This window comes from Mirounga leonina, unplaced genomic scaffold (assembly GCF_011800145.1).
Source record: "Mirounga leonina isolate KUSES-001 unplaced genomic scaffold, KU_Mleo_1.0 Mir_200, whole genome shotgun sequence".
Lineage (NCBI taxonomy): Eukaryota > Metazoa > Chordata > Mammalia > Carnivora > Phocidae > Mirounga > Mirounga leonina.
This window is the reverse complement of record NW_023270503.1, coordinates 28665586-28690626: the sequence shown is the minus strand read 5'-3', so window position 1 is coordinate 28690626 and position 25041 is coordinate 28665586. Positions and strand designations below refer to the sequence as shown.

At 56.1% G+C, this 25041-nt stretch overlaps 1 protein-coding gene across 3 annotated transcripts in view; it reads left to right on the top strand.

Annotated features, from left to right (window-relative positions):
- The first annotated feature begins 8380 nt into the window (after positions 1-8380).
- Positions 8381-25041, top strand: part of HDAC5 (histone deacetylase 5) — a 36492-nt gene continuing 19831 nt past the window's right edge. The window contains exons 1-3 of one of the 3 annotated variants that reach the window (XM_035027244.1): positions 8381-8517; positions 13924-14134; positions 21204-21275. In XM_035027244.1, the coding sequence (XP_034883135.1) occupies positions 14113-14134; positions 21204-21275 (94 nt within the window). In that variant the 5' untranslated portion in view covers positions 8381-8517; positions 13924-14112. Of the gene's footprint in view, positions 8518-13923; positions 14135-19848; positions 20009-21200; positions 21276-25041 lie in introns of those variants that run through there. The other 2 variants (XM_035027243.1, XM_035027245.1) reach the window with 2 other exon arrangements.

Sequence of the window (25041 nt, the reverse complement as noted above, 5' to 3'; positions counted from 1 at the left end):
CCCAGGGCAATTCTACAAAGCCTGGGAGAGTGGGCTGGGGAGCTCAGGAGCTAGAAACAGCAAGGTGAGAGCAGGTGGGGACAGGAGTCATTTCAGGTGTGGAGGGTGAGTACCTTGCTCAGGGAGTGGGAGTGGCCAGTAAGTAGCCTATCCACCACCCAAGAACCCTGGAGTGGTAACAGAGAGGCTGGAGGGGAGAGGGTGGGGCTTACCCTGTGCTGGGGGGGGAGGGGGCAGCCTTTCACACAAGTGCTCCTGTCTGGCCCTAGCTACCCAGGGAAGAGGATGTTACCCATTTTTGGAGGTGAGGAAATCGATTTTAAGAGTTTAAGTAAAATTCCAAGTTCACAGCTAGGAAGTGGCCGAGCTTCAGTCCTGACTGGGTTTTTACCCTCTCATGGAGGGTGGAATCCAGTGGTTAAACCAAGCAGGCTCCGCGCCCCACTCACCTGGGCTATAGCTGCACCCAAAATAGTCTTTGTTTTTATTTATTTTTTATTTATTTATTTTGAAGGTTTTATTTATTTGACAGAGAGAGAGTAAAAGCAGGGGGAGTAGCAGGGAGAGGGAGAAGCAGGCTCCCGCTGAGCTGGGAGCCGGAGCAAGAAGTGGCTCCTGGCTCAATCCCAGGACCTGGGATCATGACCTGAGCCGAAGGCAGATGCTTGACTGATTGAGCCACCCAGGCGTCCCTAGTCTTTGTTTTTAAACAAATTCATAGCTTATTGTAGAAGCCATGATGCTGGCTTTCCCCAGGCGTGGCCATTGCTGAATTTAGAGACAGGGGTCTGCTCCTGATGTCTGGGCCAGGAAGGCATCTTCGCTTACTGGGTTTGTGGCTTTGGGCAGGTTTATAAAGTCTCCTGAATCTCATCTTTTTTTTTTTTTTTAATTTTATTTATTTATTTGACAGAGAGAGACACAGCGAGAGAGGGAACACAAGCAGGGGGAGTGGGAGAGGGAGAAGCAGGCCTCCCGAGCAGGGAGCCCGATGCGGGGCTCGATCCCAGGACCCTGGGATCAGGACCTGAGCCGAAGGCAGATGCTTAACGACTGAGCCACCCAGGCGCCCCTCCTGAACCTCATCTTAAAAATGAAATAATAATAATAACGCCCACCTTGTGGGCTGGAGGATGAAATGAAACGGTACAGGTAAAGTCTGTTGTCTGCTGCTGTCTGCTGGCCAGGATGGACGTACCAAAGACCCTGCTGCTTAAGGATGATGGAATGTGCCTTCCAGACACATGAATCTAGGACTTCTTGTGGCGGTCCTGGGTCCTCAAGGAGTTCCCCGGGGAAAGAGGACATAGCTGTCTCTGCCTATTTGGGGAAGACCCCCTCAAAGCTGGGGAGACCTCCCCTGGTTCTCTACCCAGAGAGCCTGGGTTGTGCCCTGGCCCGGCCACTTACTTAACCTCCCTGAGCTCACTCTCCTTATCTAGAAGATGGAGGGCATAATATCTACCTTGTAGAGTTGTGAGAATGATAATATAGGAGACAAGCCCTTTCAAAAGGAAGTTGTTCAATAAATGTGTACAAAGAAAGGGGGGCAAAATGTATGTCACCTGAAGACTGCTTGCTGGAGGGAGGACAGTTAGGCCAGTTTTTGAGTGGCTGTGGTCCATGCCCCTCCATGTAGCATGTAGGTTCACTGCGTCTTGTCCTCTATTGTTTCATGACTTCAGGGCCAAGGGAGCCTTCCAGAATTCAAGGACCCAACCCTCCAATCACAGAGGGGAAACTGAGGCTCAGAGAGGGCAAATTATTTGCCTGAGCTTCTATAGAGGCCTGTGTCTCCCAGGCTCCCTCCTTCCCCACTGCCCCATCTTGCTTTGTGGGGCTCTGTTGTTTCCAAAGGATCATAAGTTCTGAGATCACACTTGCATCCTCTGTTCCCTCCCCAACACACATTCTCTGCCCAGGGAAGACACTCCAGAGGAACCTGCAGACATGTGGGACGTGACTGGCCACAACTGTCCCTTGTGCTCTTGTGTTCATGTGGCCTTGACTCTTGAGCAGACAGGGAGGGACCCTGTACCGTCCAGGAAATCGTGGGCCTCACTTCCAGGTCCTAGCAGGGATGTGGGGGAGAGGCTAGGCTTCCTTTTCAGTCATCTCCCTGGACCTCCTGCTCTGCTTGCTGCTGGAGGGGTAAGAAGGTCCTATGTGAACCACTCCAGGCTCCTGGGGTGATCTGAGCTAAAAAGCCTAGTCCTCTGTCCTAGGCCTTCTGGTCACCTGCTGTCCTTTAGCAGGTACCTTGCTGCTATGGGAGGCTCTTGGTGGATGTGGGACCTGGGACCTGCAGACCACAGGACTGGCAGCTTTTCTCTGCTCTTTCTCTGTAAATGTGTATTTGTGTGTGTGTGTGTGTACGTGTGTATTTTTTTTATTGCACTATGACAAATGATGGTGGTTGCACCCAGAACAGTCTATTTTTATTTTATTTTATTTTACTTTGTTTAAGATTTTATTTATTCATTTGAAAGAGAGACAGAGAGAGCACAAGCAGGGGGAGAGGCAGAGGGAGAGGGAGAAGCAGGCTCCCTCTGAGCAGGGAGGCAGATGCACGGCTTGGGGCTAGATCCCAGGACCTGGAGATCATGACCTGAGCCAAAGGCAGACGCTTAACGACCGAGCCACCCAGGCGCCCCTCAGTCAAGATGACTCTTGTTGGATGCTGGCCTGAAACCAGTTCCCTTTAGCCCTAAGCCCAGAGAAGAGGACCCTAGAGGGAAGGGAGGAAAGGAAGGAAGGAGGAACTTCTTTTCCATCCTTCCTTCTTAACTTCACCTTGTTGGACCATCCAGAAATGTCTCTAGCTGGAAGGAAGGAAATCCAGTCCAACCCTCTCGTCCTACAGGTAAAGAAACAGAGGCCCAGTCAGAGCAAGTGACTTGTTCAGGGTCACACAGGGAGACCTGAGCCCAACTCAGGCATCCTGGGGGCTGTTTGCATTATACTCTGCATAACTCAGTCCCCAGTGACGGCCTTTGCTTTGTGCCTCAGGGCACATGAATTGTTTGCCCTGAAATAAACTCTCTTCTGGCTCTTGAACATATTGTCAACAGCCCAAGGGCAGGACTGGACCTTAAAGCATCTCAAGGAATGAAGGTCCAGCCCAAACTTTGAAGTCCGGAGCTATGCTGGATATAGTCACATCTGCCATCACATCTAATTTGGAATTCACAGAATGTCAGAACTGAAAGAGATCTCAGAGGACAGAAGTCCAAGTCCTGTTTCCCAGATAAGGACACCAAGGTCCAGAGGGAAAATGACTCATCCAACAACACACCGTGATGGAGCTGATCCTAGGACCCAGATTGTCTCACTTCCTGTCCTGCTTTCTTATTTTCCTTATTTATTTTTGCTGTCCCCACAGTACCTTGCACTGTGCTGTTCTCATAACTTTTCAACATGCTCAATAAGTTCTTTTTTTTTTTTTAAAGATTTTATTTATTTATTTGAGAGAGAGAGAGAATGAGAGAGAGCACATGAGGGGGGGAGGGTCAGAGGGAGAAGCAGACTCCCCGCAGAGCAGGGAGCCCAATGCGGGACTCGATCCAGGGACTCGATCCAGGGACTCCAGGATCATGACCTGAGCCGAAGGCAGTCGCTTAACCAACTGAGCCACCCAGGCACCCCAACATGCTCAATAAGTTCTTGCTGGATGGAATAGATACAAGATGTCTATGTACAAATCACCCTTGGTAATTGATACAAGATTTAAAGAATGCATATTTCCTTTGATAAATATCTGATAAATGTGTATTACTTGGGCTTATCAGCTCAGTTTTTCCTTGTTCCATATTATTTTCTTCCTGAGGCTATATTTAGGCACAACTGGAATATTTTCACCCCAGGCACTCTTTGCAGGCCAGCAGGACCACGTAAGTGTGGCTCTACCCGAGGCTGAAACTGTGGGCTAGACCACTCTGGCCGGAGCCTCTGGAATCCTGTCCATGGATCTGAGGATTTCCACTGCATAAGAAATTCTGGGTTAGAGTATGGAAGTGATGGCACGTTTGAACTGGGTGCCCTGTCTGTTCCGTAGGCAATGCTAACTTTATCTTTTTAACTTTAATTTTTTAAAAGACTTTATTTTTATTTTTTTTTTAAAGATTTTATTTATTTATTTGAGAGAGAGAATGAGAGACAGAGAGCACGAGAGGGAAGAGGGTCAGAGGGAGAAGCAGACCCCCCGCCGAGCAGGGAGCCCGATGCGGGACTCGATCCCGGGACTCCAGGATCATGACCTGAGCCAAAGGCAGTCGCTTAACCAACTGAGCCACCCAGGCGCCCAAGACTTTATTTTTAAATAATCCCTACACCCAACGTTGGGATTGAACTCACAACCCCGAGATCATGACTCACATGCTTTACCAACTGAGCCAGCCAGGTTCCCCAAGGCAATGCTAACTTTAGAGGGCCTAGGCCTGGGTGAGCAAGAGGGGTGTGGCGGTAATGGGTGCTATCAGTTCAACAGCGTCCACTGAGCACGGAGGAAGCTTGTTCTCTCTCTTGATCCAGGTACTGGCTGGGACATTTCTCATGATTCCAGATGGGGGTTGCAACTCCCAGAGCCCCTAGCAGTGTTGCTCAGCATCCTCAGTCTTCTCCCCTGATGCGTTCTTCTTAAAGTCCAACAGTGCTGCCAACCTGTCGGGCTATAGGTTAAAGGCCCAGCTCTCCTCCAAAATTGATTTCCTTTCTTTCTTTCAAGAAGCCAAATTCGCTATTGGATCCCTGGGGCGGAAGTTCCCTAACCAGCTACTCGATTCTATCTGTAGTCTCACTCGACATTGGTAAACTGAGGCAGCATTTATTTATTATTATTTTTTAAAGATTTTATTTATTTATTTGACAGAGAGAGACACAGCGAGAGAGGGAACACAAGCAGGGGGAGCGGGAGAGGGAGAAGCAGGCTTCCCGCAGAGCAGGGAGCCCGACGCGGGGCTCGATTCCAGGACCCTGGGATCATGACCTGAGCCGAAGGAAGGCAGACGTCCAATGACTGAGCCACCCAGGCGCCCCACTGAGGCAGCATTTAATGAGACAGCCCCATGACCCTCGTTTCCATGCAGAATGCTCCTAGCAAGGACCTATAAGTCATAACAAAAGACAGTTTTATTCTTTGTGAGGAACTCTAAGTTCCTTAAAGGCAGATTCATTTCTATACCCCCAACACCTACCCCAGGTACTCAAAAACACATGTAGAGTGAGTGCAGGATTATTTAACCCCCACTTACCTGAGAAGGGGAAATCTGAAGGCTCATCAGGGCCCAATATGGTGAAATCATATAACTTCTGGGGCATTTGGCCCCTGGGAGACTGAGGTCATAATTTCAGGGACCTCTGGAGGAGAGGTCTAGAATGCTGGGAGCCCAGCTCCTTCAAGCCCTGTCCCTTGTGTTTGGGAGCCAGAGAGACTTGAGGTTTTTTTTTTTTAAGATTTTATTTATTTATTTGACAGAGATAGAGAGAGAGAGCACAAGTAGGCAGAGAGGCAGGCAGAGAGAGAGGGAGAAGCAGACTCCCTGCTGAGCAGGGAGCCGGATGCGGGACTCCATCCCAGAACCCTGGGATCATGACCTGAGCTGAAGGCAGCTGCTTAACCAACTGAGCCACCCAGGCACCCGAGACCTGAGATTTTTGTTGTTGTTGTTGTTGTTTTTAAGACTTTATTTATATATTTGACAGAGAGAGAGCACAAGCAGGGGGAGCAGCAGGCAGAGGGAGAAGCAGGCTTCCAGGACCCTGGGATCATGACCTGAGTGGAAGGCAGAGGCCTAACTAACTGAGCCACCCAGGCACCCCAAGACCTGAGTTTGAATCCCAGTTCTTGCTTGCATGAACTCTGTGACTTTGGGCAAGTTAGTTAGCTTCTCTGAGCCTCAGTCCCCTCCTCTATGAAATGGGCAGTGCTTAGCCAAGGTACTCCATGAAAGTTACTGACATCTATCATCCCACAGAGGGAGATTCTTTCCCCATGTTCTGAGATCTTGAGAGAAGAAATTCCAGACTCTTCAGGATCCTGAGCCTTGACTGAGTACCTGCTATGCACAAGGTGATGTGCTAGGTGCTAGAAAGGCAAAAGGAAATAAGATTTTATCTCTTTTCTCAAGTGGCTCATACTCTGTTTGGGGAGGCAAAACATAAGCACTGAGAAAGCAAAATCCCAACCCAACCCAACCGCCCTAGAGACAACGTAAGGTTGATCAAGAGTGACAGCAAATGGGTGGCACCATCATTACGGGGTGGAGGCAAGAGGATCTCTGTCTTGGGGTGACATGGGATGACTGTGGGGGTGGTCCTTCTGCTCAGAGTCCATTGTCTAGTCATAAAGTGTTTGCTTTGACCTAATCTTTTAATACTCATTCATTTCACTCAACAAATACTCATTAAGTCTTTTTGTTGTTGTTCCAGGCACTGTGCTGGGAGGAGATGTGTGGTTTCTGCATTCAAGAAGCTTGCAGTTTAGAGGAAGACACGGACACTGAACCTATACTACCACAAATAGGTGCATATTTACAAGTTGTTATCAGGGCCAGTTAAAGTGTATATAACAAGGGGAATCAATTTAGCGAAAGAACCAAGGAAGGCCACTTTCAGGAAGTGATATTTAATTGAGTTCTACAGATGAGTAGGAGTTAGCCAGGCAAAGAGAAGAAGGGAGGGGGGCATTCTGGGAAAAACAAACAAAACAAAACAAAACAACCCCAGCCTGTGCAAATGTCCTGAGGAGCAAGGGGCACACAGTTCAAGGATATAAGAGAAAGCCAGCTAAAGGAAGAGAGGTGAGGTGGTAAAGGAGAGGTGAGGTGGTAAAGGACCAGATCACATAGAAGCTTCTAGGTTGTTTATTTGCTTTTTTTCCAAGTATGAAGGAAGGATTGGCTGCAGCAAAATTCCCCGGGGGTACTTATTAAAAATGAATATTTGTGGGCCCCATCCCCACTGAAAAAGATATTTGTAAGTACCCTAAAGTTGGGAAACCACTTTTCTGGTCCAGATACAGATTTCAATGACAAATTAGAAGGGTTTTAAGCCCTCCCCCTAATAGATTTGTGTTCTAAAAGGGTCACTCTGACTTTGGAAGGGCCTTGGGTTGGAGGCAGGAATGGACCTGTCACAGAGGCAGCTAGTGATATCTCAGGCGAGGGATATCTGGTTTAGACCAAGGGGTGGGGCCAGAGTGGACTGATTCATGAGATACTCTGTAGGAAGAACCTTTATCATTCATTACAGAAACATTTATTTATGTCATTTACTTTTTCTGATTAAGTAATACATGACTGTTGCAAAATTTCAGATGTACAGAAAGATGAAGAAAGCAAAAGGTAAATATTTTGGTATATATTCTTTTAGGCTTTTTAATGTACACACGTATTCAGACATTTGGATCTAATTTGTTGTTGTTTACAATAATGGAACAATTCTGTAATACCTGATTTTCAAGAAAACAATGTATCATGAGCATCTTTCAGGTCAATACAGACATATATAATTTTTAGTGTCTGTATGGTATTCTGCTGAGTGGATGTACACTAGTTTCTTTGCCAATCCCCTACTGATGGCTATTTAGGTTGTTTGCAACTTTTCACATCATTATAAACAACCTCTTTCCGTCTATACTTATTTTTGAACACAATGCTTATTTCCCTAGAATAGTTTTTGTTAGTGAAATGACTGGGTCATTGACAAACTGTCTAGGTTTAACCACATATATTCATATTGGGTCCTCAGGGGAGGTGTAGAGGAGGAGGGCGTCAGTCAGGAACCGGAAATCTTCCTTTTGAAGGCCTTGAACTGTTACAGCCATACTCTGGCCTTCCCCAGTCTTTTCTTTCCCTGGCATGGATGCAGTGCGTGCGGTGGCATCTGGTGGGTTCGGGACCTGCCCCAGCCATCCGCCCCCAGCCCAGCCCCCTAGATGGGGCCTCCGCAGCCCTCCCAGTCCCTAGGAATCCATCCCCAGTTGCCCTCCCCCATCGCGGGAGGACGTGTTAGGGAGAAGCTCAGGCAGGCAACGATTGCACCATCCACGGTTTGAAAAGGAAGTCGAGGAAGCGCAGGGAGGCAAGTCGACTGTCCCAAAGGCCAGGGCCCAGCAGCCAGGCCGGGTCCGCTGCAGCGCTCCTTCCCTCACTCCTCGCTGGGCTCGGATCTCCTGTCTTCCACCCCCTCCCCAGCCCAACCCTTCGCTGGTTGCCGGCCCTTTAAGAAGTTGTCACGGTGGCGCTGCTGGCCCCGCCCGGCGGGGAGGGCCGAGAAGGAGGGGCGGAGTTGGTGGTGGCTGAAGCTGGGGGGGGGGGGGGGGGCGCTGGGTCTATTTTTAGCTCTGGGTCGGGTCACGTGACGGGAGTGACGTCTCCGAATGTTGTTGTTGGTGGCGGCGGCGAGCGGAGCCGGAGGAGCCGCCGCAAAGATGGAGGAGCCGTCGAGGAGGCGCTGCCGCTGCTGCCGCCGCCGCTGCTGCCGCCGCCGCCCGCGAAGCCGGAGCTCGAGCCGCAGGGGGTGAGCGCGCCGCACCACCCCAGATCCCATCTCCCCCGGGGCCCCGCGACGCGAGGCGGCGCCCCGTCCTGCTGCCGTCGCTGCCCGCGGGCTCCCCGCGCGCGCGCCGCGCTCCGCGCCCCCCTTCCTTCCTCCCGGCGCCCGGTGCCAGTCGGCGCCCCCCCGCCCCCCCCCGGGAGCATCGCCAGCCCGGGAGCCGGGCCTTGGGGTTATTGCGCGCGCCCCTCCACGCCCCTCCTGTGCAGGGGCACATTCCCTGCAGGTGAGGGAGGGGCCCACCTTCCGGCGACCCGCACCCTCAAACGGCCCGGAGACCGGGGGGGGCTGCCTGATTTGCCCCCTCCCGGGCGGCGCATGTTGCGTTGCAGAGCGATTTGAGCCCTGCACACGGATTCTGTGCAGACCCCTCTTCGCTGGACACTCCTTTCTTGGTAGTCCGAGGTGAGGGGCGCTGCCCACCCCGCAGCGCTTCCACCCAGACCTAAGAACACATCCTTGGTTTTGTGTCCTTGACTTCCGTGCGTGAGGAGGGGGCCTGCGGGCCCACCTTACTTCTCGCTCCCTTTATTCTCACCCCCTCCCCCGTGAGGCGTTACTGCGTTTGTTTCCACCCTCTTCTCCGGCTGACACCCCGGACGGAGCCAGGGAGAGATGAAATTTCTCCTCCTTCTCTGGGGTGGATACCCCCCATTTTTAATCCCGGGTCTGTATCTCATAAAGGCAGGGACGCGGCTTGTGCTTTTTAACTTGAGGGAGGCTGCTTCTCTACCCCACCCTTCTCTGGGGCCCGGGGGAAGATGAGCGCTGGCTGGGTGATAAGTAATTAATTTGGGAGTCTGGTTGTTGTGTGTGTGGGGGGGAGAAGTGGGGAAGGTGGGGGTGCCCCATTTGGGGGAAGAGGTGACCACCTGATACCCCCACCGTTGATCTTCTGAAACGAGGTGTGTCCCCCAAGAGGAAGGATAGCAGCTGCAGTTACTTTTGAGGGGATGCTCACGAGACCCACCACTCTGACGGTGACCACTGTGCTTCTGGGACCTGGAATTCGTTTTGGTGATTGGAGGTGATGATGGTGATGATTGGGTTCACCTGGGAGGAGAGGAGGGTCCCAGATGGGAGGAACAAAAGGAGGCAGACGTTGGGAGATCCAGGAGTCTTGGCTAGAGGCACTCCTGACCAGACTGCCCTGCAGGGCTGGAGCCGGGGACGGGGTCTTGCCCTGGGCCCCTTCAGGTGCAGAGGACAGAGGCAGAGAGGGTCCTCAGTCGGAGTTCCAGACACCAGGGCCCCTGAGATGAGGGGGAATAAGTTGAGAGGCTGGACTGGGCTGGGCTGGGCTGGGCTGGGCTGTGGATGGTGGGTGAGCCATGTTGGGGGCTGCCTGCCTCTTCATTCCGGTCTTCTCTCCTTCCTCTCCCTCTAAACACAAAGCTTGGGAGATCTTAGTTTGCCCCTGCCCCTTTTTTGAATCCTCTCTTTGCTCTGTCTCCCCTTGGAGTTAAATCTGGCCTCTGTTTTGACAGGGCAGGTAGGGGTCTTTCTGAGTTAGAGGGGTGGGCCCCCAGTATCCCCACTCTGTCCTGTATGCATGCCAGGGACCAGAGGGACAGAGACCAGGTGCACGTTTCTGGGGGGCAAGCATGGAGAACATGTTACCCCTGTGTCAGCCCCCTGTGCCAGCCTCCCTTTCCTCCCCAGTATGTCCTCCGGAGTAGCTGGGCCCAGTAATGGGGGTGGGGGGCAGCAGTATCACATGCCCCACCCACTCCAAGTAGCTGCAGAGACAAAGGTTTGCTTTCCCTTCCCTAGGGGTGGCATCTTAGCCGTGTGTTTAGAAATGGGGCCTGGGGATGGGGGGTGTAGTTTGTGTTTCTACAGAAGGGGGAGGGGGATCAGCTATAGGAGCTTGGGAGGGAGTGCAGTCGGTGCCGAAGTACCAGCTGCTCTTTAATAATTAATTCTTCCTACTCACATCCCTTTGAGGAGGGATGTCTGGAACACAGCATCAGGCTCAGCCAGCCTGCTAGAGGACGCACTCCTGTTGGGGGGGGAGAGACTGCGGGGGGGTGGGGGGCGGTTCTTGGCATTTTTGGATCACTGTCGCTTGCTCATGAATGAAAACCTGATGCAGCCCATGAGGGGGCCTATTGTAGTCGACTTGGGCTAATTAAACTTTCTCTGCCTTTCTTCTCCCCTACCCCACCTCACCCCAGCCCTGGCCCCAGCCCTATTTTGAATGGGGGACCCTGTCTGGTAGTGCTGGGGAAGGGGTATGGGTCTGCCTGAGGTTTTAGGGCAAACAGACCCGGTCTTCTGCCCTCTGCCTCCACCTCCTCCCTCCCTCCCCTCTCATCCCCCCCCCCCTTTTTTTTTCTAGAAATAGCAGCCTCCTCCATCTGGCTTGTGCAGATGCCTAGAGCTGCGTCTGAGCAGACAAACAGAAATGGGCCGATTGCAAAAATGAATTTGTCAGCCTGGTGCCTTTTTTCCTTTCCTGTTATCTCCCCCTTCCCTTAGTTTGGGGCCTGGACATCCAAGTGCCTCCTGGTTCTGATAATGCTGGGCTTCTGGTGGCCCACCCTGGGGGAGGCACAAGGTGGTGGGAGCTCTTGGAGGCCCGCCTGGCAAAGTGATCTGCCATGGTCCAGTCAGGAGGGGTCGAGATGAGAGGTCTTTTGTGCCTTGGGATGGGATGTGTGGGTTTGCAGCTCTGATGAGGTCTTTGCAACAGATCTCTGATTCTAGGCAAGCTCAGGTTCCCAGGGTTTGGTTCAGACCACTCCCCGGGCCATCTGTGACCTGAGGAGGGGACCTCAGGCTGCAGTGCTCAGGACTGGGGAGAAGGCTGCCTGGTGATGCCGGAGTCCAGGTTCCAGAGAGGCCCTCAAAGGGACACCTGACTCCCTAGGAATTCTGAGGGAGTTTTTGAGGGACAGATACCTGCAGGGCAGTACTGTGAACTTGTGGCCTTTGGGTCCTTACGTTGCTCCATGTCTCCCTTACTTGTCTGCCCTTCTCCTCCCACTCTCTGCCAGAGTTTTTATTACTCACGAATGGGGTGGGGGGGGTTTTGCCCTGCCTCCCCGGTCTAGCCATGAGCTTGTGGGGGGAGGTACACCCGGTTTCCGTCATTCCATGCCATCCTGGCTGGAGGTCTGACCACAAGAGCTGATGGGATGGGGACTGGGCTCGGGGGCCGGGGGGGGGGGGGGGGTCTGCCTACTTATGACATCATGGAAGCCAGGCTGCTCACTGGTTTGGCATCTACATGTACTGTCATCCAGCATCGACACTGCTCTTGGCCCCTGACTGCCCACCGAGGCCCTGCTATAACTATAGGCAACAGTGGAATTGTTGCAACAGAGGAGGGACCAAATAACCAGGTTTTAACCATCCCCCTGTCCTTTTTCCCCTTCATGTCCCACCCCAGACAAGAATCTGTGCCTGTCCTGATCAGGCAGTGAACTCTGCTTTGTTTCCCGGAGAGGCCCCTGTTTACTCAGGAGGCTTGATAGATTGGCAGACACCCTCTGCAGGGGGACGGGGGCCCAGGGGTCCTGCTGCATCCTGCAGGGTGAAGAGGAATGTGGCCTGATTGAGTGCTGAGCCAAATGGAGTTCTGGGAGCCCCTCCCTTCCTCTTCTCTCCAAGGGGTGAAGATGATGGGGGCTCAGAGTTGATCTTAAGTTCCATTTTTGTACTATTGAGGCTCTGCCCCTTCTGAGTGCCCTGCTGTGGAGGCACCTTTCACTAAGGAGATGGGCTGGGCCACTCAGGCTGCTGGGCATCGTGGGAATTTCTGAACCTGTATTCCCCAGCCCACGGGAAAGGGTGTGAGCAGGACTGGGCGCCAGCCCTGGGTGGGCATGGGCTGAGCTGCCTGCCCACGCGCGCCCTGCCAGGGCACCAACAGCCCCACCTGCCACATTCCTGAGCCTGGCCTGAGCCCCGCACAGCCTCTTTTGTCCTTGCCCCACACCTGTGCCTGCCAGGAGCCGTTCAGCGCCTTCACTCTGCCTCCTTCTAACTCCCCGTCTGAGTGTACCTTTCTCCAGCTACAGAGGCCAAACCTTGTGTGTGAGGTCTTCCATGTGTGTGTGTGTGTGTGTGTGTGTGTGTATCTTCAGGTTCCTGTGTCCCAGCCATGCCTGACTCCCTGGCTACGGGCTCCAAATGGACCGCACTCCTGGGAATCCTTGATGAGAACACAAGGCTTACTGAGAATTAATCCTGCCAGGAGGTGGGGCTGTCCAGGGGGCAGAGCTGATTGCCCGTCCCTGGCTGGGGCAGCAGGGTCAGGGCTTACACATCTAGCTCCTTTCAGCCTCACTGGATCACTCCTGCCACCTCGCTTTCACTCGGTATTGGAGGGCCTGCCTTCATTTGGAAGAGAATGAATGAGGTCATGTCTGGGGTGGATCATGGGCCTTTTAGGGATGGGCCCAGGTGGGTGCCTGCGTAGCGTCTGAGGCTTGAAGACTAACCATGGGGCCGGAGGGAGGTGAGGAGCTGAAGGAGTGAGGACAGGTTGGCAAACTCACGGTCCTATAATACTGGGACATTCTCCGTTACTGTATTGGTCTGGGCAAACCTACTGTCGGGGCCTTTGTACAAACTGGGAAAAGGTATCCTTTATTCTGGGTGGTCTCAGCCTGGATGACCCCTGGCTTGGCAGGCAGAGCCCAGGCTGGTTTTCAGACCAACTTGCACAGGGCACAACCTGTCCAACAGACACAAAGCCCTGGGCTTGGGCCCTGGACCCCGGTCCGGCGAGTGCTGGATGTGGGGTGTGTCTCTGCCTTTCCAAATTCCTGGAAACAGCATGGGTTATGGGTAGAAGAGAGGCGGTTACCTTCTTCCCTGGACCCGTTGTTGAACGGGGGAGACCAAGACAGAAGCATATCATGGTTCCAGAGTTGGGTGGCCCAGGGCTTAGGGAGGAGGGAGAAAGTGACACTCGGCCTGAGAGTCCCTGCTCAGGCAGCTGGAGCCGGGATACCAGTTTCTCCCTTACCTTTTGCCAGGGACTCCAGCCCCGCATCTCCCCACTGCCACAGAGTTCAAATCTCTGTGCTTTTCTCTTTTCGTGGACACCCAGTCCCACATCAGGCACCCGTGTAGGTCTGTAAGGTCTCCCCACCTGGGAGTGGACACTGTCACCTGAAAAGGAGTTTGGGTGTGGCTCCTGTAGCCATTTCCCTTTCCTTGACTGCTGGCAGCCTGAGCAGTTAGAGAAGAAGCCAGGGTCTGGCCAGCACTGCTGCTTTCCTCTGCACCCCCCCCCGCCCCCGGAGCAGGTGTCCCTCCTTCTCTCCCCCAGGTGTAAACCAACAAGCCCCGAGGTCTCCCTCAACTCTCTCAGATCCCTGAGCCGGGGGCCTCTAACCCTGCTCCGTCTCTCCCCAGGGATGCCGTTCTGAGTGCCTGACTGCCTCGCCCCGAAGGATGGCCTCTGATGGGCATTAGAGGCACAGCCGCCCCGGGCTCCTGTCCCGTCCGTCTGTCTGTTACCGTCTGTCTCTCTTGACATCACCGCAGCTCCACCCCCTCCCATCCCAGCCCCCAACGCCAGCTTCCTGTGGGCCCAGAGCCGGCATGAACTCTCCCACCGAGTCGGGTAAGAGCTGGGAGGCCAGAGAAGGGCACCCTGGGGTGGTTTTGGCTACAGTGGGCTGGGTGAGTTTCTAGGCCAGGCCAGCTGACCTTCGGGGTCTTGAGCTGTAAGGGAACGAGGGGGTCAGGAGTGGAGAAACATTTCGAGAAAAGGACCGAGGCAAACCTGAAGTTACTGACCGAGGGCTAGAGCTGGAAACTGATGGGCTCACGGTCCGGCCTGGCCCCGGGAGGACACGGGTCCAACTCTGTCCCCATGCCTGCCCTCTCAGTCTCAACTCGGGGGCCTGCAGTTCCAGTTCGGCCCGGCCCCGTTTGCCAAGACAGGCAGGCCTGAGAGGGGGTGTGTGTCCCTGAATGTGTCTGGGCCGGCCGGGGATGATGTTGAAGGGTTTCCTACAGTAGCTGAATGCAGCTTCCTTTTTGTGGTGGTTGCTTCTCTTCCTGGTGGAGAGTTTCTCTCCATTCCATGCTTTTTTTCTTAGGGGATATTTGAAGGGCCTTTGGCCTCAGCTTTTGTTGGGATGTGTGGTACTGGGATGGGAGGGTGTGCTGACATGTTGCTAGGGGAATCTCGGCTCTCCTTTGAGTCTGGGTAGACTACCCCTTCTCTTCTTGGGCCCTGGACATGGTGGATTCCTAATCTGGGGACTTTGACTCTGCGATGTCCTATTCCCCTCTGCTCCTAGGGGGCTGCCTGGTGCTGCCGGAAATAGTCTATGGGTGGGAGTCCAGGCAGCTTTATGTCTGGGTGGGTCTGGGTGTATGCCTTTGAGGATGTGTCCAAGTGGCCTGAGCCGGACCCTCCGGAGTTTCCCAGGAGGGTCATGGGTCAGTGTGGTCAGAGTAGTAACTGCCTTCTCCCCCTGGCTGGCTCCTTCTGCACAGTCTTGGAGGGTCTGAGTCCATCTTGTTCAGCTTTAACCCCCCACGGCCCAGCCTAACCCCCATGTCTTCTTCTGTAGGGGTAGAGGGATATTTTCACTTCTTTTAGGGATAGGGGAACTAGGATTTAGAGAACCCATTTGCAGGATGGCAGTGGCATCGGGGCGGGGGGGCGGGCCATCCAGCCTGCCTCCCATTTCATTGCTTGTCCGCAGTTTGCCGGACCTGATGGTTTCTCGTGCGGGGACCCAATGCTGGCGCTCTGTGGCCGAGGTCCTGACTAGGGTCCTGGAGGTTCCAGGGAAGCTGGAAGCTGGTGGGATTGTTTGGCTTTGTGCTGTTTGTTTTGGTCAAGGTTGCGGCCCCTCCCCTTTGTCTCTCCAGCGTGGCGGACTCAGGGTGCGGGCTGCAGGCAGAGTGGAGTGCCAGCTACTGAGGGCTGGACCCTTAAGACCCTCCAGGTCAGCTTGGCCTGATGAGCCCCCTCCTGCAGGGTTTGCAGTCCCCCTTCAGAGCCTCCCGCCTCTGTCCTTGCCTTCCTTCAACCTGGAGGGGCTGCGGCGGGAGTTAGACGTGGAGGTGCTGGGGGGTGGGCTGTCAAGCTCTGACTTCCTGCTTCCTCTTCCGGGGCTGGGCTGGCCAAGGGAAGGGAGAGGTCTGGTGGGTGCTCCCCAGTCCCTGGCCCACCTCAGCCGGACACTGGCAGCGGTGCAATGGCCCCTTTCCTCTGAGCTACTATGCTGACCTGTCTAGGGGCCACCTGCAGTCACACCGAGCCTGGGTCAGACCGTGGGCCAAGGGACCAGAAACTGCCCAGAGGCACCTGATGATGGCTTGGGAAGGGCATTTCCCAGCTTTGGGATTTTATTCCCTTACAGTAAAAGGCTACAATAATCCATCTTGGCTAGATGAGGTCACTGGGTTGCCTTTCCAGATGCTGGTGGTCCAAGTTCCTCTTGCAGTCACTTCTGCCAGGGCTGGCGGGAGTGTGGTGGTAGCTGGAGGTGTCCACCGGCCGCGCAGGAGCCAGGCAGCCTGGGAGGGGCTGCAGAGCCAGGCCAGGAGGGGCCTCAGGAGTGGGGCTTACAGAGCTGGCCTCACCTCCTGGCTGGCTTTCCCGCTCCCCCCAGCAGGGGGAGATGCTGTCTTCCCGTGTTTGGGAAGGAGGGCGAGGAGGAGGGGGCCAGATACCAGGAACGGCATTTGTGGAGAGGCCTGGGAGCTGGGATCCTTGCTTGGGGGCATCCCCCGGCGGCTCTTCCCTTCCAGTTTTCCTGGGGCTCCAGGGCTGCCTCTCCTTGTGGAGGAAGAGCTGCTCTGGGCCAGGGAGATGGCCAGCTTCCCCACAGCTCTCCTTTTTGAGGGCATCTGGGCATCTCAGAGTGGCATCTGGGCTGGGGCTGCTGGTGCCCAGCACCTGGCACAAGCCTGGAAACCACATGCCTTTGGACTCCATAGAAGTAAAATGAAACTGTAGTCAGGCAGGTGGGTGTTCACTTTGCCGTGGATACCCTGAAGGGAGCCCCAGGAAGAGTGTGGGGCCCCGGGGCCAGGGAGAGAGGTGGGAGTGATGAGGATGGGCAGTCCCCAGGACCTGGGTGCCCTGGCCCCTGAGCACCTCGCACCCTCTCCTGAATCCCCGAGACTCGCTCCTCTTTCCTCAGGGCACGGAACAGCACTGTTCCCTGGCTCCCTCAAGTTCTCTCAGCGTGGGAGCTTTCCCATTTGGCAAGCCCTTGAGCATCCCCACCATGCCCAACCCTGAGCTCAGCCTGTGGGGAAACAGAAGAAAAATAGAAGATGGTCCATCCCTGCCCTCCTAGCATACGAGTTAGTGAGAGAGAAGGTCCTGGGTGAGGGGCGGCAGGCGGGGAGAGCAGTTTACTTCTGGGGCTCACCCCTCCTCCCCGGGGAGTGGGAGCTGATTGACTTACCTCTGGGCTGGGCTGAACGCCAGCATTTGACCTGATTTGCCTCTTTTGCAGTCTTGGGAGTACAGGCAGAGGCCATTGATGGGGCTACCTCTGCTTCCCTGAGGAGGCCACCCCCTGGTGTCTGGCTTCTCTTCAGGCCAAAGGGGGCTCGAGGAGTGAGGCTTTCTTTCTTTTTCTGGAACTGGTCATTTCTGCTCCCCTCAGTGGGAGGGAGGGACTGACAGAAGCTGCCTGCCTCCTGTTTGGGCTCGGCCTGGCCAGGCTGGAGGAACTGGCCTGGGACCTGGGACCTAGGCCTGCTCTGATCTCTGCCCTATCCTCTGTGCCATTGCCCAGGAGGAGGGCAAGAGTGAGGCCCGCCGTGGGAGCCAGTTTGGATGGCGACAGGGCCCCAGGAGGAGGCGGCCAGGTTCCTTAGCCCCAGCGTGGGAGGGGAGACAAGCTTCATGACCACACCTGCCTGCCCAGCACCTCCCAGCACGCTCCACACTTTCTCTCCTTCCCTTTCCCAGGAAGGAGGGAGGGAAGGCAGCTGCCCCCTCTGGGTGACCAGAGAAACTGGGGCATGGGTGTGGGGTGGAGCCAGGAACCTCGGTGTCCTGCCTCCCAGCCTCGGGCTCATGCTCTGCCTCTAAGCCCCCGGGGAAGGCAGGCAGCCAGCCCCGAGGAGGAGAAAGTGGGTCAGTGCGGGCGTGGGGCGGGGGGTCTGGGAAGTGGACTCCTGGCGTCCCTTCTCCACTTAGATGCCCTCTGGTGCACCTGTGCTCACTGTAGATTGGGATCTGCTCTGCCCTCCTCTTCCCCGCTTCATCAGTCGAAAGGGATCGAAGGCTCAGATGGGATAGTCAGAGGCAGGGTCCCCCCTGAGGGATGTGAAAGAGGCCAAAGTAGGTGTTCACGTTTTTCCGGGACTTGGTTTCAGATGAGAGGGTACAGGCAGCACCTCGCACAGAACCTGGCACATGGCGGCTCCCGGGCGGTGCTGATGGGCTCCAGCATGATGGGGCGCAAAGGGCAGGAGAAAACTGGAGGGCAGGCAGGCCTGATGTCTCTGGGGCCCCGGGGCAGCTGGCACCCCCTGCTCTACCCAGGGCGCTCCTGAGCCAGCCCTTGGATTTTTATTGTGCACAAAGGAGACTTGCTTTTTACTGTTAGGTCAGGGCCTTTTCCCAACCTTTTGTGCCCAGGAAATGGGAGCCTGGAAGAGCTCAAGGAGCCAGCTTTGGGCTCTTCCCCTCCTCCAGATTTACAGGGTTAGGAGGCCTGAGGCCAGCCTCTGAGGAAGGGAACGAGGTCATTGTGGCCTGGAGGGGATGCTGCTTGCTCCCAGTGGAGTTCACGCACCCTCTGCTCGGTGGGTGCTCTGGAAGGTTTGTGGGATGACACATAGGAGAGATGGATGGCTTGGGACGGAGAAGACAAATGAACCACAAGGAGAGGGGCTCTAAAGCAGGAAGGATTGAGGGTTAGACGTTGGGAAGACCTTGTTGTATCACTTGAATCTCAGAGGGAAAGAAGACACTTGTCCCCACTCCAGGTCTCGTCTTTAATTCCCCTGGAGGATTCTGGGAAGTGCATCGAGGATTGTCTGGCTGTCTGACACTTTGCTTCCCACTTCATGCTGTTCCTGGCAATCCTAACAGTGCTGGGAACTGCCCCGAGCCCCAGGCTCTGGCCACCTCTGGGTGCCCAATCTCCTGGGTGCTCCCTATCTTCCCTTAGCAAGGAGTTCTCTTTCCTTGGGTGTCTGGCTGCGCCAGGTTCTGGGGGCCCTGCTTTTGAGTCATTGTAACTGACGACTTCCTCTCCTCCAGAACAGGGCTCCCCTACCACACTCTCCTGTGCCTGGGGCAGGCAGAGAGAGCCAGGACAGGGCTAGCCAGCCCTGCTGGTTGCTCCCAGCGTGGGTGGGTGGAGTCCTGAGCTGGGAGGGGCTGCTGCCCCTGGCTTTCTGGGGCTGCCTTGAGTCTGCTGCCCATCACCCCTCTGGGGGGACCTTGGTCTTCTCTTTCCTTCCTCTTCAGAGAGTCTGGTTGGCCAGGATGAGGTTGGAGCAGGAGGTGGTGAATGAGGTCCCGAGGCCCACCCTGGGGTGTCTCCCAACTCCAAACCCCTGTGGGGAGCACTGCTCCATCACCATTTTTCTAGAGTCTACCCTGGCAGAGAAGCTGACGCTCCAGATCTTTGTTCAGATCCTGTTTCCCATCCCCCACCCCACCGTACATCTTATTGTATAGGATCAGCTGAATCTAAGATCAGCCCACGTCTGCCACCCCCCCCCGTCCCTGTGCTCCCCGACCTGAGGGCAGGAGGCCCCTTTGCCGTCCTCCCTGCCTGGCCGAAGCCGGCTGGGAAGATGGGCGCAGGAGCTATGGCTACCGTGTCCTTGGTTGGCCAGCTCCACCAGGGCTCCCGATAGGAGGGTGAGGTCATCCAGTCCAGGGAGAGGACAGGTGTCCCTGGCTCCATGCCTGGAGTTGGGGGCAAGGAGGGGCCAGGAGGGGACTCCAAAATAGCAACCGTGACATCAGGAAGGGGGAGGGGGACCCAGACCCAGGAATAACCAGGCTATTAAAAGGCTCCAGTGAGGTCAGGGGGCCAGGTGGGATCTCTGTACCAGTGGGAGGCACAACCTGAGGAGGAGGGACGAGCCAGCAGTGGGCAGGGTAGGCGGGCGTCCCCGGTCCTCGTGGTGCACTAGCCCGAGGTCCCATCAGGGCCCCAGGAGCATGGGCTGCTGTGCCAGGCCTGGAGCTGGGAGGGAAGGGCTGGCTCCTGGCAGCTTTGTGAGTCTTTATTGGAGGGGCTCCAGCCTCGTGTCTGTGTCTCCCGGGGTGCTGGGGGTCATCTTACCTGTTCATGGACACCCTGGGGTAGCTTCATGTGTTCCTTTGTGTAGGAGGCAGTGGGCTGTGGTGGTTAGCACTCAGACTGGAGCCTCAGACATCCCGGCCTTACCATTTAAGCAGCCGTATGACCTAGAGTGAGTGACTGCATCTCTCTGCCTCAGTTTCCCCACCTGCACCTATCTCCTGAGGTCATCGTGCAGAGTAAACGAGGTGACGTATGTGCTGCTGCTGGTGTCGCACCTGGCACGTTGCCAGGGAGGAGCTGCGTGTGCTCCCACAGTGGGCAGGTGCTCCCTGGTCCCCTTCCGTGGTTAGGGCCAAGGCCTGTCCGGGAAGACTCCCCTGGTCCCTGGAAGGAAGCTGAGCAGCCCCTGGAGGCGACGCCCCGAGTGGGTAGGAGGGAGCTGCCATTGAGCTGCTGCTCAGGGGTCTCCCTTCTGGTTGAGGGGGTGGGGAGGCACCTTCCAGCTCTGAGGGAGGACGGAAGTTAAATCAACTTCCATCTGGCTGTTAGGAGGACTCCAGGGAAGATGTGAGGTTAGGCCAGGTGGCCCTGTCTGCCACCCTCTCCCAGACCCTTCTGGTTTCTTTACCTGCTCTGATGGCGAGAGGGAACGTAAGAGATGGAATCTGGCTTTTGGGTCTCCAGCCCCTCGCCTGCCAAGAATAGCACCAGAGCTTCTCCCAGACACATGGGTGCTCTGGCCTGTGCCCTTCCCCGGCCCAGCCTCTGGCCACCCGGCTCTGTGGCCTTGGCCCTGAGTGCGGGCCCTCCCCTGTTCCCATCCCCCTGCCTGGCGCTTCCTCCCCGGGGTGGAACGCGCCTCCCCCCCCACCCCATGGGGCCTCCGCCAGGCCCGGGCTCCTGGCAGCCAGCCGGCGGCTCCCTGAGCATGCTCCACCTATTTATAGCCAGGGCCCTCCCCCAACTGCTATTTCAGTCTCCTGCCAGCTGCCGGCGGCTCACTCGGGAAGGAGGAGCAGGGAGCCAGGCCCAGAGCTGTCACCCAGGGCTGGGAGGGAACACAGAGAGCCCGCCTGCCTGCTGAGCTCCCCTTCCTGTCCCCTGAGCGCGCAGCCATATACCCCAGCTCCTGGGAGCTGGGGAAAGGCCAGCGGTCCGATGCCCCTCTAGAGGAGAGCTGGGCCTATAGCTCCGGGGCCTCCTGGCTCCTCCTGCTGCCAGGAGTGCCCAGGCCGGATGAGGCGCCTCCCCATAGCCCGGGTCCCAGCGGCAGTGGCCTAAGGGAGCCCCTGAGCAGCGAGGGCCCCGCCCGACCACCTTTCCTTTGGCTGACTCGCGCCTCCGGCGGCCCCCTCCCTGGCATGCTGCTGGTGCCCAAGGCTCAGGGGCTCGTGGAGATGCTGCAGACCATCTATGAGACGGAATCCTGTTTCTCAGCAGATGGGATGTCAGGCCGGGAACCATCCTTGGAAATCCTGCCTCGGACCCCTCTACACGGCATCCCTGTGGCAGGTAAGTGCCTCGGTGTCCCCGCTTGCCCTCTGCTCTCGGGCATCCTTGTCCCCGGGGCTGGGCATCTGGCTCCAAGCATCGCCCAGGTGGGGTCCTGCCCAGATCTTTGTGGAGGGCTTTGTTGAGAATATGGGCGGTCAGCGCTGCCATGCTCACTGAGGTGGGCTTCCCTGCTCTCCTTGGCCCGAACCTGCCTTCCCGCCATGCCCTGCAGCTGCACTCTGCTGCAGTCTTGAGTCTCTTTGGCCTCTGGCAGGGTCGGCATAAGCTGCTGGGGGCTGTGGATTACTGGAGGATCCTGGCCTAGTTGGCACTGTGGTCGGAGGGGAGGAAGTGGGTCAGTGACCTGCCTCCCAGTGGCCTGCTCCCCAGGTCTGGGCAGGGGACTAAGCCGTAGCTGTGTGTCTGCAAGAATAAAGGCTACCCCAGCTCCTTTCGGCTGGGTCCGTGGGGGCACATGGCTTCTGCAAGTCCCCGCTCAGGAGTTCCTGGAGGATCAGATGCAATGAGGTTGTGGTAGGGGTAGGTGGAGGCCGGCAGCTGGGATGCCGGGGGTCCTGGCTCCCGTAGCTCCCCCATCTCTCTTTCCCTGAAGCCTTGGTTTCATCCCATCTCATGATGCTGAAGGAATGTTACTCCGCTTCATTTGGGCTTGAGGACCCCCTAGTCCTGCCCCCTTCTCGGCAGGGACATTTTTGGCTCTTGGCTGGGGGTGGGGTCCCCCAGAGCTGGGCCCCGCCCTCCCTCCCTCCCAGGAACCTGTTGGCAGCATCAGGCCTTTCTGGCACAGGCTTCCCACCGGGCCGGCACCACAAGATGCTTCTTCGCGGGAGGGGCCTGCTGGAGCCATGCCCGCTTGGCCCCTCCTGGCAGTGGCTGGGTGCTTGGGTGTGGGTGTCTGTGTGCCTATGTATTGGGAGTCTTTGCCTCTGGATACGTGGGTGTGGGTCCCAAGCTTTGGATTGGAAGGGGGGAGCTGTGTGCCTACGCAGGTACCTGTGATTTGGCTCTAAGCTGTCCAGGGATAAGGTTGCAGTGGACTAAGATATATCAGAGGATGAACGTTTTGGGACATTTTGGAAAGTCCTTGGAATAAGGTCTGCCGTCTGCCTGGGCAATGATGCCAACAGAGTCTCCTAGGGTAGGGGCATAACCCTAGGAGCCAGCCCTGCAGGCCTGCCCATACAGGCCCCTGGGATGGGGGCCTAACCTTGGGGGCTGGCCGTGCAGGGGACTGACCCCGTCCCCTGGGAGGAAGTGTAACCCAGAGGACCGCTCTAGCCCTGGTCTGGTGGAGCTGGTGGCTCTGTGAGGACCCTGCCTGCTGACCCTTGCCCCGAAGCCTCTGAGAGTCAGGCTGGTCCCCTGGAGGGCAAAGGACTGACTGTGGAGCATTGCTTGCAGGCCGCTCTCCCCCATCAGGCAGATGCCACATCGGTCCACCCATCCTGCCCTTTCCCCCCTGCTGTCCCTTGCCTCCAGGCAGCGGCTGGCAGTTGGCCTGAAGTTGCTTCCTCAGCATGTTCTCTTACCTTCTTTCAAGTTAGACCCCAGAACCCTTGCAGGCTGGAACCCTGCTGTTCTCATCCCTTCCCTAAGGCTGCCTGTCCCTGCACAGGCCTCCCCCGTGCCAGCCCCTCTCTCCAGATCCCCGTGCCCCCCCCCCCCCCCCACCAGCCTTCTGATCGGTGGTGTGGTCCATGCTGGCAGGAGGGAGGTGTGAGTCACCTCAGCGGCTCGGGGAGAGGGCTAAGAATGTTCCCCCTGCGCAGCTCTGATGCTGAGTCTGTGACGCGACCGGGGACAGATATAGGCCTGGAGCTCGGCTGCCTTGTTTTTTTTTTTTTTTTTTTTGGACTCTGGAATGTAAATAGATGTTTCAAATAGAAACGCTTTAACCTTTGGGTTAAAAAAAAATCCACCCCGGATAAACACGGCCATGAGGGCCCAGGCAGCCTGGTGTTCCCCCCCACCCCCCCTCCCGCCTCCTCTCCCCATCTCTTGATCAGTTTCCAGACAGGATGCAGAAGCCTGTGGCTAAAAAAGCAGGTGTCCAGGGATGCTTCTTGGGCAGCAGTGTGTGTCGCCAGGCCTCCCCAGCCCGAGGGGTTGGGGAACGGGGCTTTCTGGGATGGCTGTCTACCCTGCACTCTGCCTCTCCGCCAGCAAGTCTTTGGAACCCTATTTTAGGGCCATCCTTTGCTCCCTGGGCTGTCTGGTGCATGGCCATTCTGCAGCACAGTGCCTGGCGCATGGATGAATGAAGGTTGCTTTGAAGGGGCTGGTGTCCAGGGCTGAGGTCAGGATTCCTGGGTTCTATTCTGGGGCTTGGGCGTCTGGGTCAACAGACAGATATGGTGAGTTGCCCCAGTGGGTGAGCCAGAGCCTTGGCAGGGGGAGCCCATGGGGGCTGCAGGGCAGTCTGTGCTGTCCCTGCTTGATGAGGGGAACCAGTCACCGCTTCTCATAGGGCCATAGGGGTCTTCCTTGACGGATGGGGTCTCTGCTTGGCTTCTCCACAACAGCCCAGCACAAAGTGGGCACCCGCCCATCCTTCAGGCCTTGTTGTAGCTTGGGGAGCCTCGGAGCCCAAGCTCCTGTGTGGGATTCCCGAGGACACAGCGCTGGGGGATCCCCTCTTTCCCTTCTGTGGGCCCTGGATTCCCCTGTGGCCCGGACTGGGCAGCGCTGATGCTTGGGCATTGTGCAGGATCTTATGAGCAGACATGGAGGAGGAGTCTCCTTCCCCCAGTGAGGGAGGGTGTGAATCCTGCTTGTGCCAGGAAGGGATGCTGTGGATGCTGGGAAGTGCCATGGGGTTTGGGTTTGGTATTGGGGTTTCCCCTGGATATTCTCATTCATGTTCTTCAGACCATTCCAAGCTTGGCCAGGCATTTGGGTGTGTAGGTGTAGGGGTAAGGTGGGAAGGGCGAGGCACTAAAAATGTCCTCAGTGACGAGGGTATCGGGCTTTCCTTACCGTGTCTCTTGTAGGAAGGTATTATTAGCCATGCTTTACAATTGAGAAGGATCAGAGAGGTTAAGGAACTTGCCCAAGGTCACAGGGTAGGTGACAGCTGTGATTCGGATTCAGGTCTGTGTGTTGGGCTGCTGCTAACCCACAACAGCATGCCTTTGTGCACGTTTTTTAGAGGTGGCCCTTCTTCCGGGTGGATACATCTTCATGCCAGAGCACGTGGCGCAGCCCTTGGAGCGTGGGCTCAATTTTAGCCCCAACTTGCCCCTTTGGTTGGGTGCCCTTGTGTAGTATACAGTCTGCACGACTTGTCTCTGCACCTCCGGAGTGTGGGCTCCTCAAGAATAGAGACCAGTCTGGCTTTGGGGGGAGGAGGCTCCTGAGCTCTCTCGTTTTCTGTGAATAGCGGGGACCCCTTGGTCAGCTCTCTCCCTCCCTGCAGGGAAATCAGGGGAGAAGGGGGCTCAGGCAACGAAGTTGAACACTCCATCCCATTCAGACCGCCTCCCCTGCCCCCCATCCCCTCCTCCTCCATCCCCTCTTCTTGGTTTTGAGACCCTCAGCTGTCCCTTCCCTGCTGCACAGCTGCCAGACAGGAAATCAGATTAACTGTGTCCACACGCACACAGCTGTAACAGCTGTCAGGCTGGCGACAGAAATGAGTGCAGCCAGCCCGGGGACACAATGAGAAAGAAAGTTCTCAAACTTTCGGTTGTATCAGAATTGTTTTTTTTAAAGATTATTTATTTATTTATTTATTTATTTATTTATTTATTTATTTATTTATTTA